This window comes from Sturnus vulgaris, chromosome 1 (genome assembly GCF_052056855.1).
Source record: "Sturnus vulgaris isolate bStuVul1 chromosome 1, bStuVul1.hap1, whole genome shotgun sequence".
Lineage (NCBI taxonomy): Eukaryota > Metazoa > Chordata > Aves > Passeriformes > Sturnidae > Sturnus > Sturnus vulgaris.
This window is the reverse complement of record NC_142243.1, coordinates 63,827,789-63,847,859: the sequence shown is the minus strand read 5'-3', so window position 1 is coordinate 63,847,859 and position 20,071 is coordinate 63,827,789. Positions and strand designations below refer to the sequence as shown.

General features: G+C 37.1%; 1 protein-coding gene across 1 annotated transcript in view; it reads left to right on the top strand.

Moving 5' to 3' along the window:
• The window catches only part of CTDP1 (CTD phosphatase 1), a 99,301-nt gene that overhangs the window by 29,117 nt on the left and 50,113 nt on the right, over positions 1–20,071 (top strand). Inside the window, exons 9-11 of the mRNA XM_014877703.2 lie at positions 6,420–6,561; positions 8,861–9,091; positions 15,149–15,314. Of these exons, the coding sequence (XP_014733189.2) occupies positions 6,420–6,561; positions 8,861–9,091; positions 15,149–15,314 (539 nt within the window). The remainder of the gene's footprint in view (positions 1–6,419; positions 6,562–8,860; positions 9,092–15,148; positions 15,315–20,071) is intronic.

Genomic DNA, 20,071 nt, shown 5'->3' with positions numbered 1-20,071 from the left:
TCAAACCTATGAAATCCAAAAGTAAAACTGCATGTTTTAAATCATCTAAAACAGGTAGTTTTAAGACACACTTGGACGTCATAAGCAAAGAAATACATTATCTGCCACCTATTGTTTTTGGATTTTTTTGACTGGAATTCATTTGGGGTTTTAGTACATCTGAGGCAGCTTAGTTTCATTGGTTTATATTTTAAAGAGAGGGTACTTTCTTCAAAAATCTGTATGTCAAAAGGCATTTATGTAGTAAAAGCATATGATATAAATAGACATTTTAGTAGTAAAAACAACCTAAAACTCAAGAGATGGAATTAGATGCATTGAAATTAATTGGGATTCTGGGCTGTGAAGGTCTGATAATTGTAACAGTGAATGTGAAGTTTTGAAATCAATGGATGCATCACTTTGGGACTTCATTGTTTTACTAAAGTTGCTGAACAGCTGTTTTTAAATTTCATAAATAGTAATACATATTTCAGCAAGAAATTATGCAAGTTCATCATACTTCATTGGAGACATAATAGTCATCAATGTAAGAGATGTTTTTCCAATTTCAAATCTTAAAATGCTTTATTTCAAAGTTGCTTTGTTTATCTTAAACTAGATGACTTCTGAATGTAGTTATACATCAGATGAAATTACTGTGTGATGGGGTAAAATTGATAGGATAAATGTAAATGAGAGTCTCCCAAGCATACAGATTTCTCTAGAGTGAAAAGCGTTGAAAAACACATCGTGTGCTAATGAGAAGCAGTTGACTTTTTATTTGGGTTTTTTTTGGAATGTACAGTTTGAGGGTTCTGTGTTTATGTAGATGCATCTATGCATCCTTGTGTTCTATTTTTATAAGTAAATTATTTGCCACCTGCACATTCTTAGTGAATCGTACCAAAGTACATCTGAATAGGAAAAACTATTTTAATTTTGGTTTTTGATTAAATTGCATATGGTGCTAATTCTAGATGAGGTAAATTGGCAGTCATTTCTGCCTAATGGGCAATACTGTTGTCATCTTTCATCATTACTTAATAATTATTTCTGTAACAATGTCAATGAAATAGAGGGATATAGAGTGAATAAAACGGTATTCTCCTTTGTAAGATTCTTGTGGATCGACTGGTTTTGGTTTTGTGAGGAGGTTTTGGGGTTTTTTTAAACTGGAGACTATTATTCTCACCTCTGGAAGGTGGGAGTAGTTACGCTGTATCATTCTAATTTCATGAAGGAAACTTCTTAATCAGAGATTTTAAGGATATAAATTTTGTTCTGTCACAGCTGGATTTGTGATAATTCATCTGTCAATGTGATTTTTATAGTGATTCTTTTATGGTTAGAGAGGAAATTCATACAAGCCTCTTTCTGACAGTAAGTCATACAAATGTTGCATCTTTGGCTCCTGTGGCAAACATCTGAAGCACTTCTTGTTGTCTGATTGCTGGTGAAAAGGGGAAACAAAAACATGTCCCTTCTTGAGTTTTATTCAGAAGTCAGTGATGTGAGACCAGGCAACATTGTCATCTATACTTTTATCTTTTTTTCTTTTTTTTAACGTGTTTGTGAAAAGCGATTCTGAAACCTCTTAGTTCAGTCTTTCTAGGTGACACCACTAATAGCAGTAGACTTGGGACTCTGACAAGCAGCTGAATGTGCATGTTTACTTTGCCCTAGCTGAGATGTAAGGAAAGGCAGATACTTAATCTGCAGCAGTGTTTGAGGGTAAATACTATTAGCTTTCTCATTTTGAAGGCAAAGGAAGAATTTGACAGAGGACTTAAAAGGGAAGAAGTCAGTGTGAAACAATTACCCCTTAAGTCTTGAAGTGATGGGGTTTCCCCTGCGAAGTGACCTCAGCATAGCTTGGTGCATTGAAATGAACAGCTACTGAAAAACATTTTAGATTGTTTTTACGGCATTTTTCCCAGCCTATTAGAGTAAATAATTTAATTTTCTTTTATTCTTTATATATACTTGTCTCTTTCTCTGCAGATAGGCCGTTTGTTTGCCTGTAGACATAGGTACTTTGAATTCTAAAACTAAATAAATCCTTGTCTTTGAAAAAAATTAGGACTTCATTACATAGGGCAGAAAATACTGTCTGCCTGAATTACTGTAAAATATTGGATCTTTGCATCATCTAGCTAGCTTTCATAAAGTGTAACTGAGAAAAGGCTATCCTATACTACTTTCCATTTTTCTATGGGCTGCCTAAATCTTGCTTCAGTTTTTGAAACGTCTGCTGTGTGCTTTAAGCATCAGTAAACTGCTCTTAGGATGAGTTTTTATAGCTGTGTACACATTTGGCTAAGCAGTTATCACACTGTTTCATAAACCTTGTTACGTTCCTCCTGAACAGATGAAAGACACTCTAGTTGATTCTTGTATTGAGTTTTTGCTGGTGGAGCAGATAGAGCTGTTCAGATCTCTCAAAAATTATTGTAGTGTGGTAGGAATGAAAATACATCAGTGTAAGCACCAAATTTCTTTATTTTTCAAAATATATTTGAGTCCATACCATTTCCTACTCCTATGATGTGTCAACAGCATTTTTTCCTGAAAAATATGTTCAAGGGCTGTGTCTGTTTTAAAAAATTGGGTTTAAGCATTGCTCTAAACTTGGCTACTAATCAAGTAAGTTTATTGCTCTTATTGGTAAACCACAGTGCAGAGTTGAACCTGAACTTTAGGCATAGCTTCAGAACAGCACATCTGTCACTTGTCTTAGCTTGGTGTTCTTGCAGAAGAGTTTCAGGATTTGATTATAAATCAAGATCTATATATAAAGATTATCTGAATAAAAATAAGCTTTTAGTGATCAGATTTTCTAAGCAATGTCTGGCAGCCCGGTTGCAAACTGCCATAAGGATATGTTGATTTTTGGTGTGTTGGAATCAGGAGAGAGTTCTACAAGTGATGCTGTTAATCTCTCCCCATCGTGTGCTTTGGTTAGTCCTGGCACAGCCTTGAGCATTCATACTGAGTTCCTCATGGGTGAAATTGAATCAGAGGCCACAGTCAGCTGAGCAGTTTTTAACAAGTTCAGAAATAGAATTGATAAGCACCTTCCCCAGCTTTGAAAATAACATTTTCTGATACTGTCTACTTTAGACTGTATCCATCAGAGAGTAAATGTCATGAATTTGGCCTCCAGTTGCTTCATGTGGTAAACCTTCTGTGCCTTTTTAACTTTGTGGAACAACTTTAGAATTTGAAGTAAGGAAAGGTGATTAGATGACAATAATGCAAAAAAGTAGTCTGGAAAATTAGTTTTTCTCTACGTGATTTTCAGCTCAGCTGCATAATTCAGATGCATCAGAAGTACTGTTGCTTGGATGGATTAAAATCTTCTTGATGTTTTGTCTTAAGTGTAATTTCACAAAGGAGAAGTTACACTGGGGGAGAAGAGGCAGCAAACATTATCACAGTGCTGTTTCTCCTCCCAGTTAAATTTGGTGTTTCACCAAATATTGCTTTAAGTACTTTATACATGTGAAATCTTGATTTATGAAGATGTCAGCTAGAAATAGGAAGCCTTCCCCAGGAGGACACAGTTGTGTTCCCTCAATGCAGTTTTCACTATGCTGGAGTTTGCAATAGGCCACTGCACTTTAGAAATGGGGAGGAGGAAGAAAGCCTTGATGTTGTGGAGGTGAGAAAGGTAAGACTTTTGACTCTTGGGAGGTGGGTTTGGTTACACACAAGTCTGTGTCACCAGCTTTCACAGAATCCTAGAACATTTAGTTTGTTAGGGACCTTAAAGACCATCTAGTTCCAGTAGCAACTTCATACAAAATTGTGCTGTTTTGGCTTTTGTGTTTAAGTTTTCTGTCATAATCCTGTCAACTAGAAAAATTTGCATAGCTCCTGAGCATACATCCAGCATGAAACAATCAGATGTGTGAATGCAGAGTGTGGGGGTGGGGAGGAAGGGGCAGGAAAATGAAACACCTGACACCGGTGCAGAAACATGAGTTTGAAAAACAGTTGGTGAAAACCATCTCCTTATGTAACTTGACAGGTTTAACATGAGGTGAAGGTGCAATTTTACAGTTATGTCCATGTTTCCCCTGATGAAGTCCAAAAGGAGCAGCATAGACCTGTGTGTCCAGCAGCTCTGGTTACCTGTTGTGCGTGCTGACCAGTGAAAGCACGTCTATGTGTGTGATGTTCAGTCAGCTCCAGAGCTGTTATGTGCAGGACAGTATTGCCAGCTGAGTCTGATATTTGATTCAGTATCTAATACCAGGCACAGGTACCTAAACTTCTACCAGGCTTCTTGCTCTTGTTGCCGCCTTTTTTTTTTTTTTTTTGCTCTGAAACTCTTACTAACCTGATTTTACCATCCTGTTTATATAACAGCCGTCTTCTTACTGGTTTGTTTTTCTGATGTTGTCATTCCTTTTCTCCTTTATTCTCAAAAGAAAGCAATGTCCAGGCTAAGCTTTAAACTTCTTCAATCCGTTTCCTCCCAGATCTCTTCAACTGATTCTCTTTTAGAACCTTTGCTTTATTTCCTCTGAAATATACCCTGTGTATAAATTAAATACAGCTTTAGACATAACTGTTTCTAACTGCAGGTATTCCTGCAATTCTTATTGAGGTTAATTAAATATTAATAATACCTCAAGTCAAAGCTCCTTCTGGTACCGTAAACTGGCTCATTTCCAGCAACTGTTGCATGAAATTTCTCTCAGTTGTTTTTGTGACTGATAATTAATTGGAAAACAGATTTCTTAAATCAGGTTATGTATGATTCAGGGACTACATTGACCTCCCTTATTTGGGTTTTATGTTTTAGGCAGTTAAAACTGCTTGAACTGCAAGGATGTGCTGGATTTAACACAGTTGCAATTCTAAAATTGTTTTTTACTGAATTTTTGGACAGTGGTTTTATTTTTCTTTCATGGCAAAAATTAAAATATGACATGTCCAAATCATTAGAGGTTTGGACAGGGCTGTATCTTGAAATACTTGTTTTTGTGTTTGTATTTATCTTGAGTTCTTAAATTAACTTTTTTTCAATAATACTAGTGTAGAGTAAAGCTTTATATGTACAGCTCTTACATCCTGAACTGTGCAATTGGTTGCATTTACGGCTGTAAAAAGAGGGAAATGTATTTGTGCACACAGTTTTGTTTTCTGTTAATCTAAAATCCAAGAAAAAAATGTGTATATAGAGAAAAATGTAGCCCTACTCCTATATTCCATTGGGTTTGGGGGATGAAAGGTGGGGAAACAGACTTTCAGCAGTTTGATAAATGACGAATTATCTCTTGCCCATTCTGTTTGTCTTTTAATCTTACAGATGTCTTAAACTAATCTGTCTAACCAACTAGTTAGGTCAATCCTCAAGTGCATTTCAGTTTATCAGTCTATCCCAGTGGATTGTAGTTCAGGCTGTACAAAGGATATCAAATATTTGAGATGAGCTGCTTCGTCTCGTCTTCAAATTATGTGAAGAAGTGTGGGTACTTCAAGATTTTCATCTTAATTGAAACAAGTAAAATCATATTGTTAAATGACAGTCATGAAGATGAAACTCCAGGGAACTGTGATGGAAACATCAAATTAATTTACTGTTCTTGCTTCCTTGTCAGAATTGTTCTGAAACTTGATTTTTTTATTTTTTTTTTTCTGGAGGCTTTATTGCTTCATTGTTCTCACATGTGTGAAAACAGACAAGGGCTTATATTATTAGTATTATTATATTTTACTTTGTTCCACTAGTGTTAATGTTTTTCCCTGATTCTCCTCCCCATCCCACTGGATTGGTTGGAGGAGTCAGAGTGGCTGGCATTAAACCACAGTACTGATTTTGGTGCTATTTGGCAGATTTATAGCAACTTTACTGGGTTTCTCTCTTGTTCTGGCATCCACAGAGAGCAGAATTTAAGATCAGCTGTTACTTGAAACCCGTACTGTTGGTGGTTTCACCTGGACTGCATGCTAGCCTGACATGTTGAGTGGGTGACAGCCTGTTAGAAGGTAGCACACTGTATGAACGGGGGGCTATGTCTAAAAAAGTTAATAGGATAAGTTAGTCAGACTTCAACAGCATTGAAAAGCTGCTTCTTCTTGGACTACTAGCAAATATAAGTGAAGGAGATGTTACTCAAAAGTGCATTTGTGTTGTTTGCTGAGCTAACATGCAGAGAGGATGCAGAGATTTTCTGTAAAAATCTTAATGGGCTACGTCCATGGTGCCAGTTCTTCAGAAAGTTACCTTCATCCAGCTTGAGTCTGAGGTTCTGCATCTTACTTAGATTGTCACTTCTATTAGCTGTGATTGTTTTGTTGGACTGGGAGGAGTATTGCTTTTTTTTTTCTGTACAATTGATGACAAAATGTTCTTAGTTTTAACTACACACTGGTTTATCTTCTGTGTTTCTGGGAACACTGTTATGTTGTGTTTGACTCTGCAATAGGCACAGAAAAAGTACGGCAAGCTCAGGACTGCAAGGATCTCCATGTTGTAAACCCTGATTGGCTTTGGAGCTGCCTGGAGCGCTGGGACAAGGTTGAGGAACAACTCTTTCCCTTAAAGGATGACTATATCAAAACACACAGGTATGTGCTATTCCTTGAGGGAATTGGGGCCATGAAAACAGGTTATTCATACAGTAATGCTGATTTGTTAATAAACTGGTTTCTGACAAGTTCAGAATGGTGTTCAATGCTTATGGATTCTATGGAAGAACTCCTTGGTTTTGTCCATTTCTCTTTTGCTTAAACTGAAGACTGTCAAAGAATCAGGAGGCAGTTCAGTAACTGGCACAGTGAGGAGAAAACTTGTGGTAGCATTACTTTCTTCAGCAGTTACTGTTATAAACTCTTAATTTGGAGAAATTGCCTCTTTCAGTTCATCCATAAGCTAACACAGGGAATGCCACTAAGGCATGGGATCATTCATGCTGCCAAAATATGTACATACTTTGACTACATGAAGAGCTGGTAAAGTACGGAATTTTTTGGCAAAATTTGGTAGTGACAAGAAAGATAGAAACAGAAAAATATCATAGAAAATTCTAAGGAGAATTGGAAGGCATGAAGATAGCAAAAACTGGAAGAAAGGAAGTAGTGAAAGGCAGTTTTGGGATGATAAGGAAGTGCCAAAACAGAAAAGGTAAAAAATAATTAGTGCACTAGGGTGACAGTAAGTAGAAGAGGCAGCCAAAAACATGATTAGCAAAGAGGAAGTTGGACGGCTGTCAGTAACAGTCCCCTGCAGAATAGTAGCATGCTAAAGTAACTCATGACAAGGTACTGTCAAGCCAGCTTCTGCTTCTTGACTTGTCTGTTTGGATAGACCCACATCTTGCAAACCTAAAAAGGTGGATTTTCCCTTCCATGTGTAGACAGGAAGGAGCACAGCATAATGGGGTTTCTGTATTAAACTGATGCTGGTGGCATTGATTATGCTAGAGATTTACTTTCAACTTACAAGATGCCCTTTGAGGGCAGAACATGGATGTGTAAGGCTTTGAAGACAGCAGAAGAAACATGTGGAAGTGAGGAAATCTGCCAAATGCGACACTAGGTAGAGACATGGGATCCCTATAAGTTAGGGAAAGGCATGTAGCCTGCTTATGGCTTGACTAGGATACTTAGTCTTTAGAAAGTACTATCAGATGGTTTTTAATCAAATTTTGGAATATTTGCATGGGATGCTTAATTTGTCTCAGAGACCTGACACTGCTAAGTTCGCAGCAAAAACCTGGACAGTGGCTTATGAACATTGTTTTTTGATGTCTAGATGAATGTTCATCTTCCTCCCTCTATTAATTTACACTTCCATTTTACTGAAACATGATCATTTTTCCTACTTCCATGTTTCAAATACAATACATCTTAACTTCATACTTTGCCCCCACCCAAGCTTCAATCAGTACGATATATATATCTTAATGCAAATACTTTTATTTTAACCCAATACTTGCAGCTTATTTGGAAGAGATTTTTCTCCTTAATGAAACTGCTTGAAATAGTGATTATGGTTCCAAAGCACTTAAACTAGGGGAGGGGAGAAGTCTGAGAACATTTGCATGTAAAATGAACTTAAGATAGCAAGAAAAAGAGTAGGTAAACTTGGAATTGGTTTACCGTGTTATTGTTACAAGACTGCTTCAGAAGCATCCATAAAAACATCTGGTAAAAAGCATCTTCAGTTTTGTGTCACTTCTGATATTTGGTACAAATTAATTGAATCTTTTTTTGATATAGCATTGCTTTCATGGAGCATAACATGCTGTTTTATTTGATGATTTTTTTAAAAATTATTCAATTTGCTTGCTGCTTTTTTTTTTGTGATACTTCATCATAATTGGATAGTATGTTATAATGGTGATTCCTGCAGAGTGATCTGAGTGTTTCTGCTGACTTCTAAAGTTATGTTTTTAAAATGCAGCAGGGTGATCATAGACAGTTTAGTATTTTTAAAAATTAGGATGACTTGCAAGTTAATACTACGTGTTACTTTCTCTCAGAGCAAATTTGGAGAGTAAATAGAAAGATTGATACCATAGCCTGCTTTTTCTTTGTTGCATATATGCAGATTATCATGCTATGCTAATTGTGCTGTTGTTACTACCTGAAAGCCATTTCAGTAACTTTGTGTTAAGACAATTTTAAGGCACACTTATTAATATTTTAGTAACTTAAACATGACATTATCTTGTATTTGCAGTTTTCTGTTTTAAATTCAGTGAGATTTTAATGAGGTGGAGGAGAAGAAATGTTTCTTCAGAGATTTTCCAAACCATTTCCCTCTTCTGCTTTATAAGAAAAGGGAATGCTCATTTTTTACGTTCTGGTTAGATAGCTCATTTAAATTTCTAATGCAATTTTTTTTCTAAACTCCATCTAACAGAGAAAATAGTCCTGCCACGTTTCCTGAGCCACCCAGCACATTTCAGACAGCTCTGTTTCACCCAACACCCATCCATCCGAAGTCTCAACCTGGTCCTGAAGTTCGAATTTATGATCCTAACACTGGAAAGCTGATCAGGAAAGGCACACAGACATCTGGGCAGTCAATGTACATCCAATCTCCAGCTCCTCCCATCACCTTGCCAGTCCACGGTGAACACTCATCCTTCAGGTACCTAAAGCATAACTAAGAGTCATATTATCTACATTTCTAGATTTTTGTAGTAAATCTTACTCTCGTTATCCTTTCATTTGATCAAATTGGCATTTTTGCTTTACTTTGTTTGCTTTCTAAAAAGCCAAGAAAATGAGCAAAAGTGAATAATCAGCTGAAGTGAAGTCAGGATGCTGCAATTGGAGATGGCTTTTTGTGCCTCACTGAAGTGGAACTGGAAACGTCAAACCAAATAAATTCCACTTGTAGTGTGTTCAGTCTAAAGAACGTTACAGTTACTGATCTCTGAAGTGAGGCAGCTTGATGTTTCTTAATGAGTCTTAGAATACTGGACTGTTTTTTTGTTAATAAAATATACCTGATAGCATTTGATTCTTGTTTATAAAATTTTCCTCTTCACCTAATCCCTTCAAATGGGGCATTAACTTTGTTTTTGAGGAATATCAGAAGTGATGGAAGAGGTGTGTAGCTGACTGAGCATTGTGAATTAAGGCCATAAGGCTGAGTGCTCCTTAGACCACACAGTCAAGACGCTAATTCTGGAGGAGGAAGAGGCAGTCTGCTTTTTGAAGTACAAAGGCTAGTATCTCTCTGGACTTTGTCAAAACCTGTGTTAATTTGTGTTTGCAAAAGCACCTCTTGTCTCTTAAAGATGTGTAAAATTCATCCTCAATTATCTAAATAAAAGATCTGACTTTCTGGAATTCTAACAAGCTTAGCAAGGCTTGTTCATTCCAGTGGTAAAGAAGTATCCAGGTAAAGGGAAAGCTTTTCTTTGTAAAGTGTAGTCTGTGTTGCCTTGTACAATATGATCGGATTACAGTAGTTGTTACAAAGCAATTCAGTTTCCAAAGAATATAAATCACAACTATAAATGCACAGTTTTCTACCTTTCTTCTCCCTCCCGTGCCACTTCAGCAGCGTTATCATTTGTAAAGATTTAGTGTCCTAGTGTAGCTTGTTATGTTTCCATTCTGTCTTCTGTTGTTAAATATTTCATATAAACTGTTTTTTTTCAGTTGTTTTCTGTTTGTAGCTTTTTTATTTCAGCTTTTTTCTGAAAAACACAGGTTCCCCTCCAAAAACACCGGGTTTTTGAGTCTCTCTTGTTTGTGAAGATGTCCGGTTTTCAGTTCCTTTTTAACAGTGTCTTATAAAGTCTGTTTTGGTTTACTATGGCATGGTAAATGAGCGTTAAATAAATAATCAAAACACAGCATGTATCCAGAGAGGAGCTGAAAAGTGTTTGGGTTTTTTGGTCAGTTGTTGTGAAAAGGAATTTTTCTAGAAATAAAGCCATATGTAATTGTCATGACACTTGTAAGGTGCTTCAGTGTGATGGGTTATGTTGATAGCACTGCATTACTGAATGTTTTCAAAGAATAGGTTTTGATGGTTTTCCTACCTTTGTCAACAACTTGTTAAGAGTTTGTCCACACCTACGACTATTTTTCTTTAATGCTGAGGTGCTTCTTAACTTCATTATCTTATTGAAAAGGAGAGAAATATACCTCAGCTGTACTCTTAGTTGAGTTTCATAGAGCTTCAGACAATTTTGAGGGTGGAGTGAGCCTGTGTCTCCTTTGTGCTCTCTTCTTTTATTTCAGTTCAGTGGGGTTTTCTTGTGACTGTCAGTGCTCAGAATTGAGATGTTTTAATCTGACAGTGAATCCAGTTACTCAATGCTGCAACTTTACCCCACAACTAAGCAGCTGTAAGAAGAGATGAGCATAAGATCTATGCGGAGAAAAATTAGTTTCATTCTCATTTCCTGTTGATTTGGTTCTAGTGGTGCGGTTGGAGACCTGTAAATGCTAATCTCTTAAGTGGGACACGTCTCTATTCCTCAGAGCAGTTCCACCTTCTTTAGTTAAGATCCTGAGGAGTGTTTTGGCAAAGTCTAGGAGAAAGGCAGTGTTTTAATACCACAGTGCAGACGGAGCAGGAAGGCTGTGAAGAAGTAACAAAAAGCCAAATAGAAACAGCTTTGCTGTGTCTTGACTGAGGAAGAGCTGAGGCAGTACTGTGAGCTTTGTCTTGAAGCATATGTCAATCACAGCTTTTTTAAAAAGCTTCACATCTGCTTTAAAATTTGATAAAATACTTGTCTTAAGAGAAAACTGCATTAGTACAGCAATTTATTGGTAGAGGACAGTGTATTTTTTGTCCTTTGTTTGACGGATGTAATGTGCTCCCTTGTTCACGTTTTACAGAAATAGGGGAATATTTGTAACTAAGCCATTGATTTTAAACAGTTAAAGTTGTTTGCACTCACAGCTGCTCCTGTTGCAGGTAGGTGTAGTCAAAGCCTCCAATCATTTTCTTTGATAGTTTCTCAAATCTTCATCTGATTCTTAATTTCAGATAGTGGGAAACAGAATTGCACTGCTGTGAGTGGAAGCCCTTGGGGTCATGGTAGCTGCACGTGGCATAGCAATGGTTCTTGGTTCTTGCAGGGCTGGGTATTGCAAAGGGCTTCAAGTTGTCTGAATACCATTTCATAAGAATTGTTTCAGTTCTCACTGTGTTGGATTTCAGTGTTTTTTAGTTTCTTTATGGGATTCAACTTGAAACATAATTTAAAACTGGATATAGTTTAAATTTGTACATGCAATTTGAAGTGAAACTCTCACCAGTGAATTACAGATCTGAGTTGCATTCAGTTAATATAGTCAACATTTCAGGCAGCAGGTCTTGCCATTGTGCTTAGCTCTGAGACTTGAGCACCTGCTTTTATCAAGGCTGCTGTGCCCATCCGAAGAATGAACAAAGTTTGCAGCTGTAGTAGAAGGAAAAAGAATGCAATGCTGCTCAGGGGCTGCTGATGGCCAGCAGCTCTTCTTTGTCTGAAAACAGGAAGGATTCCTGTCTAAAAATAACTTGCATATCAGAGCTTTGACATGCCTTATATATCTCAGCAATTTGCATTTTCATACAGAAACAGTATTGTACAAACATTGCAGTGAGCACTAAAATTGTAATGGGTCATGAGACGTGTCATGTAGTGTTGTACAAAGTAATGCAAAAGCTAATGGCAGCTTGGACTAGACCAAAGAAAAAAGTTATACTGTGAGTTACATTTTAGTGAACACTACTAATATGCTAACAGATGAGGGAAGGCTTAAAACATGGGTGTCGTTTACATGTGAGAAGTTAAAAGTAGCACCCTGGTTTAAAATAATGCTAAAGATGCACCAAATGCTTGGTTTGAAGAGGTGTGTCAAGGAGATGTTGGTAGCTTAAGTCATACTTGAAGATTTATATAAACTAATTTCACTTACAACATTTTTGTCTGAATTTGTATGTTCGTAGTTACTATTTTTCCTACCTAATGTTATCAATGGTATTATGACAGCAAAAATATGAAGTACCAAATTGAGCATGTGACTGGAATTTATATATTTTTAACACTTTCGTGAGGATGATGTTATTTTGGCATTTACCCTGGTGTATCAAGGATAGTGCTTGTTACTTCCACAAATGTTGAACTGACACTGCACATATATATGTCCTTGTGCATGTAATACTGGCAAGCAACAATCAACCTCTGCAGGGTTGAATATGGTGTTATTTTTTTAAAAATATTTATGAATCTCATTTAATTAAAAGTAAATGTAAATTCCTGTATTTTTATGGTTTTAATTTTTACGAAGCATTAGAGGCAGCTGAAAATGTAAAATCTTAAAAAATGTTTTTGACAAAATAAAAATGTCTTACAAGCCTTTAAGAAGACTTTACTTCACTTTGGTTTTGGAATGCTTTCATGAGGAGGCCCAGTGTTTCCTATCTAGTAGTAGTGGGAAAATACTAGGAAAAATATCTGACAAAAGCCTTTAAAAGCTATTAATACAGTTAATTTACAGTTAATATTTGTGTGCAATATAGTCAATTATGATCTCATGCTATTGTACAAAAGGAGAAGCTCTTGTCAACCATATGACAGTGTGTTATTAAAAAATCTGCTAGACTTATTTAGATTTATTTCTAGTCTAAGAAAATTGTTTGACTGTCATGCTACATATAACTTCTCTGTAATTCTTGGAATGGTCAAGCTTGTCATATTTTTAATAGAGTTGTGTAAGATGCCTATAGCTTTTTTTTTGTTATTCTCTGTTTTGCTAAGAATGTCAATGACATCGCCACGTTTCCTGCCTAGGTTACATATTAAAAAAACAAGGAAATAATACTTTAAAAGAACTTTTTGGAAAATACAGTGGAATGCCATATTATTTTTGTCATCTACCTGTGAAAATTACTGTCTGAGAGCAATTTAGTAGCAAAAGAGAACAGTGTGATCTTTAAAATAGAAAACATAGCAGAGGGGAGAGAAAAACATGCAGCCCAAAAACGGTTAGTAGTGTTGAGAAACTCTAGCAAAAAACCAGTTTGGTTAGTTCATTTTCACAGCATCCAAATTGTTTAAGCTTCACAAGAAATTCCACTGTACAGGAATAAGAGACTAGAGAGGGGCATGTGTCTGCTAGGCTGCTGAGGAAGTTGTGCTGTGTTTCTGGGGAGTCTCCTGCAGCAGAGGGTGCAAGTCTGGGTAGCATGACAGTGGCTGGGCTCTTTCCCCTCACAACTTCCCATTCAAAACAAGATTTCAAGTTTCCTGCACCTGTCCATGGGATCTGAGAAGAGAGATGTGTATTTGCAAAATATGAGCTGTCAGAATGAGCAATATTGACAGCTTTGTGTGGCTTTCAGATTTCATACATTCTGGACGAAAAAACACCCTTGATATTTAGGTAATGTTCTTAAGAAGTTGTCAAGTTGACAAAAGGAGAAATAGTTTTGTGGGACCTTACCTATTGCTGACTAGATTTGTGTAAGTTCGTAATGGCTTTTTTTGTGGGGGACTGTTGGTCTAAAGCTGATGCTTGCAAATCCTGGCTTGATGAGAATCAGCCATTCTGCATAGAAACTCCTGTCCACAGAGACTACACTGTACCCTTTTTCAGTCAGTCACCCTCAGAAACAGGTTGATGGTCTCTCACTTGTTAGTTTCAGCTTGAAACTGCTTGTGATTTCAAATACAGTCACTTTTATACCTGCTGTTGGTAGTATTCTCCAAATGCACAGTCTCTTGACTAACATAAATATTTTGTGACCCAGGAGCTTTGACCTTTGAATTGGATTCTGGGTGGTGCTGAGCTGCTGTAATTTGTTCCAGGAGGCTAATGTGACAGTACTGGTAGTTAATCTGTATTGTATAGTAACTTTAGCTTCTAGAAGTTTTTAGTGCTTAAGTAATAGTCACAGAAAAATTGACCCAAGGAAGGTAGAAGCCTCCTGCTGCTGTTGTACATGTAGTCTATCTTTTTTTTTTTTTTTTTTTTTGCTCTAAAGCAATTCCCGTGAAGCTATGATTATTTTATCCATTTTAATGGAGATTTTTATACTGCTTTTTGTATCTGCATGTTTGAATTAAGTACAGTAATTAACAATATAATAGAATACAGACTAAAAGAAAAAGCTACCATATTTCAATGTGCTAGCTAAAAAGAAATACTGGCTGTTTTGCATTTTATCCAGGCTTAGCGTGTGGCAAATGTCTGAAGATTGACACTGCAGAAGTACTCTTTCTACATGCAGAACTCTTGTCTGTAAGGTTGAGAAATAAAAGGGTATACTCTGAGACTCAAAAGCCTAGCACAGATCGGGAAAAATGCTTTAGAATGTAGGCATTGCTTTTGGAATAATAAAATTTGTCAAGTGATGGAGAAACTCCACTTGTGGAGGAATATTAATGTATTTTAAGGGCAAGGCATCTGCAACTACTGAAGCTCTTGGCAACAAGAAAGGTTTGATGGTTACTTAAAAAAACAATACAAAAGCAGAAGAGTGAGTGCCTTGTCAAAGGCAGAATAAAAACTTTAGCTGTCAGGCTGAAAATAAAAGCATTAATCAGGAGACTTGACTGACCTGTTGATGAACACAGAGCTTTATTAAGCAAAGTCATAGATACATGACAGTCATAAATTGTTCATAGGATTTTATTTGTAGCTCTGAACCAAGTAAATCTTTCTTATGTGAGACTCCTGAATTTTTCAGAGTTGTTCAGCCACATCAACAGCAAATGTTTGAAGAAGACGACCTACCAGCAAGTGAAAATGAAGAGCAGCCTGGTCCATCTAAGAGGAAACGCCAGCCAAGTATGTCTGAAACAATGCCCCTGTACACTCTATGTAAAGAGGATTTAGAGAGTATGGATAAAGAGGTGAGCTTAACTAATTCTGACAGATTTTTAACATTTTAACTTTCGTTAAATTATGCATGTATGTGAACTGACCTCGTATGACACTACAGTAACTTTAAATAAAAGCCACATCAGACAAAAGTAAGGCTTAGGCTAAAATGCAGTTATGTTCTGCAAAGCAGAACAGAATACTGTGGTGTGTAAGTAGACCTTTAATGCAGAATCTCATTTAAGAATATCTTTTTCACATAAAACATGTTATTGAATTCGCTCTGTGGATAGCTTTGTCATGTATCATTTTAGAGGTTATTTGCTTTGCTTTTTTTGCAGTAAATCTCAAAAATAGTCTCCATGAAAAACGGTGGGATGGGAGAAAGAAGAGAGGTCTGCAGGTGTAACAGACACAAACTATATGGAAGATTTGGGAGACAAACAAGAGCATAGGGCCCTCGTTATCCATAGACATGTAGTTGCAGTGTTGTTAAGTCGTAGCTATAATTGTTTTGCAGGTGAAGGGAGCTTTCTGTTGCAGAGTGAACAGCATATCTTTTGTCCAAAAGCACATTATTTGGAATTCATTGTGAACCTCTAGCTGCTCACTTTTCACTCACCATTCTATGCACTTCTTTCAAATGAGCCAGCATCTTACATAATATTAAATGATACATAGAAGAAAAATTACCTATCACTGTGGACCATGTTTTCATGAATTTATCTCCTGTTTGACTTCACTACAAAATCTAGTGACCCTGGAGCTTTAATTCATCTTCAGGCTTAGATAGTTCATTGGGGTGGGGACAGGAGCATTTAACTGGCCATGTTCTTGGCAGTAAGTTCTTTCCAAGGTTCTAGCTATAACAGGCTTTGAGTTATCTTCAGAAAATGTAATAAAAGTATAAGAAGGGAACTGCATATTTCACCAACAAAAAAAGAGTCTTTATATATTCAGTAGAGGGTAAATTTGAGATGGACTTTCAGATGAGCTTTAAGCTGGTATTCTGGGCAAGTGTCCCATAACTTTCAACTGCTGTGATGATCTCCTTTGAATTTCAGGTGACTCCAGGCTTTTAACTTTACCTGGTAACTCTTGGAGTTGACAGCTTTTGATTTATTTTGCTTTTTGTTCTAAAGTATTCTGTCCATTTGATCTCAAACCTTCCCAGAAATAGTATTTCTTCTTGTCATGATACCAGTCCCTGAATCCATCTGTGCCTTCCATCTGTATTATCAGTGATATTTAAAAACAATTGATATTATGGGTCACCCTTATGATTTTATGTACTAGCATATTTTTCTAATCATGTGGCTTTTGAAAAATACTAATGAATTGCTGATGCAATTCATCAGCAATTGTGTACACTGAGTCAAAAGGATGTGTGCATGATTTTCAGTTTCACTGCATATTGGTCTATTTTTAAAGATACTATTTAGGAGCCTTGTAAAAAGTCTGAATCTTTTGGCACTGTTTGTTTTGTGATTGATTGCTCTCTGCTGCTACATTTATGACTAAAGAAATTTGTTTTTCTACTTCTCCTACAACTATAAACATCTTAAATTACAATGATTTGTTTTTAAATTATGCTTTTGCTTAAGCAGCATATTATGCTTGGAAACTAGACTACATGAACTACATGAAAAAATGAGCCCAAATTCCAGTGACTTTCCTTCATAGTTGGCTTAGCTTTGGTTCCAGGAGTATGATTTGAGGTAAAAGTTGCTGCCAAAAGTTTTCCCTTCCACCAAGTCTCTGTTCTTGGGGCAGCTGAACCAGTAGCAAGCTATGTTTGGAGTTTGGTGCAGAAGCAGGGTGGGATTTTTCTGGTATTTTAGCTTCTCAGTTTGATTTTATCAAGGATCAGATATTAGCACTGAGACATGGAGGAGGGGTGCACACAGGACATATATCAGGGAGGTTGAACTGTATGTGGTAGTGCCAGCAGGTCATTGTCTCCTGGAAGCTGACTATAAAAGACAGGCAAGGAAAACTTGGGCTGCTAACATCACCTTAGGAAAAGTGTGTTCATGTAGAAGAAATGTGATGCAAGTAACTAAGCAGGATTTTACAGCGTTGTGTGGGAGTACACTTAGGAAATAGAGATGACGTGTGGTAATGTAGTCTATAAAATAGAAAATTTAGTGGAGTCTACACAGGAGAGTCTACTGTCAGGATCATTATCAAATAAAGTGAAAATAAGCTTGATAAGTCTTGCTAGTTGGGACTCAGTTCGCTTTGGTCACATTGTGGCTACTTTAACTTCCCGAGAAAGGTGTTTGCCCCCACCTCATTCTTTATCAAAATGCTTTAAAGGGTAAGAACCTTTCTGGAATCAGATTGTCCCTAATAGATGTGGAATTTCTGCTTTTGCCAAAGAAATGCTTTTGCTTCATTTTTATGCATTCAAGTGGCTATGGCAGCCACAAGAACTGCAGCTGGCTGCAAACTGCCTGGGCAGAGCGAGGGTGTCTGTTCCAGTCACAGCAGTGATTTCTTGCTCCACTTCCCGGGTGCTCATGCTGAGGTTGTTCAGGTTAGGAGTATGTGGTCCAAGGAGAAGGAAAGCAGTTCCAGCGGGACCTTGCAGCTGTGTAAGCCAGTCCAGGCTCAACTGCTGTGTCCCTGCCCTAAGCCACTGTTGATAATCATGGGACCCTATGGCAAGACAGTTCAGGGAGCTGGTTGGGACAATAAAGATCATTTCCAGATTAATCTTCGTCATTACCAGCTTCCTGCAATAACCCACCATTGCTGCTGCATGAGTGCTAGTGCCAGGAGCAGGCAGAAGATGGGAAGAGCTGGTAAGAAGAGTGAAGGCAGAACTGCATTTAAAGCTTTAAAACTGCATCCTCAGTATTTCTACTGAATTCTCTCACAAATTCAGATAAGATCAAAAAGAGTTTTTAGCTGTAGGCACCGGGATTTTTTCAATGAAATTAAATAGGAAATGCAAGCATTAATATATACTGTTTCTATGGTTATAACTGGCAATAAATAACTCCTTTGCAGCTAAGATCTAAAGAAAATCTTGCTTTTTCTTTGCAAAAATCTATGAAAGGCCACACAGCCCCAGCTAATTCAGAATTTGCATGTAATTTATATGTGGGAGAGTTTTGTTAGAAGTATGAAAATGGAAGCTGATAAAGAGAATTTAATTATTATATATATCCAAATTAAATCTCTTTCCTTCCTTAACCTATTTGAAAGTGTGTTTGTTGCTTTTCCTAGTAAAAAAAGCAGTAGCTCTTCTGCTGTTCTGTTGGGAAGAACTACTGTGGATAAGCATCTGTCTTAAAATTTAATCTTACGTAGATTTTTTTATCTTCTTACTTTTTCAGTTGTATTTGTGCTATGCATACCAAATAAAGGAAATGAATAGCATTTCAGCTATTGGGTTGAAGTTTAAGGTCACTTAGCCTTTTGTATGTTTTTCAGTGCCAAAGATCTGGGAGATCAGATCCAATGGTAGCTTCCTTTCCCTCTGACATGAAGGACTGTTAGAATTTTAGAAAAGTGGAAGCACAGGAGTGTTCAGTGTAATAGAATTGCTATTCAAAGGGCAGTTGCCAAATCAGAGTAAGTGTATAAGGAATGTATCCCTACTTGGAAAAGATGCAGCTTCCTGGTGCTGCTACCTCACAGTTGAGAGAATGTTTTCCCCTTTTTCTGTACTAGCCTGACATAGGTGCTTTACAACTGATTGCTGCTGTTTGTCTCTGTTATGGGACAGTAAAGGGCAGCAGAATTAAATTCTAGTCAAATTAGCTTGTTTATAGTAATTTTTACAGGATTGTATATTTTTTTACTTCTAAATAACTGGTTATCTGCTACATAACCTGCAAAAGATAATTCCATAAAAATGCTATTTATATAGAAGTGTATCTAGTATACTGTAATGTTCACCAAAGAAAAACATTTAAAGAAATGGTTTGCAATCAATTAAATGCAGTCAATAACTAACCAGAAACCTCTTGTCCCTAATAGCTGTTCCAGTACTACTTTGTTTTCTCAGGATCAGTTCTATCACTTTACAGGGAAGTTATCTACTTTTGCTTTCGTTGTCTGTGTTAAAAAGTAAGTATTGCAGCAGACTGTCCTATAGGGAGAAGAAACGGAGCTATCTGCAGCTGTTCTTGTTCCCCATTTCAGCAGGAATGGACTTGCTCACCTGCTGGAGCCTTTGTGTCAGAGATGACAGGAGACAAGCACATCCGATGATGATCAACAAGTCTCAATTTATTGATCAGAAGGCTACAGTTATATAGACACGATAATAAGGCTCATACATATTATAAAAGCCAAGCTCATAATTGGTTCTGTGCTCAAGCCTTGCTAAACGTCATCCTTGCCCATATTGTTACATACTCCGGATGCCTGTGATGCTCCACCGCAGCAGCTAGTTCTTGTTTTGACAAAAGCTAATTCTTATTTTGACATGCCGTGATCGCCTTGCTCCTTGCCCAAAGGCACAGTGTTCTTGCCCAAGGCCTTATTTCCTGACTAGTGGAATCTCATCATGTCCCTTCTCATGTAGCCAGTCCTCCACAAAACTCTCCACACCTTTGTTACGTGCTTGGGATGGGAATGTGTGGCATTGTCACCCTTTGCCAGGGATAGGTGGAAGTTCCTGACCTACCAGTCACTACAGTGTTGTGTGAATCTGCTTTACTTAGAAAAAACAGAAAGTGGAATCTAGACTTCAAGTTACTCTTATTTGTTTCCAGGAATAAGATCTATTAGCTAAAGCAAGTTGAGCAAAGGATGGGAATGACATGCAAGCCAT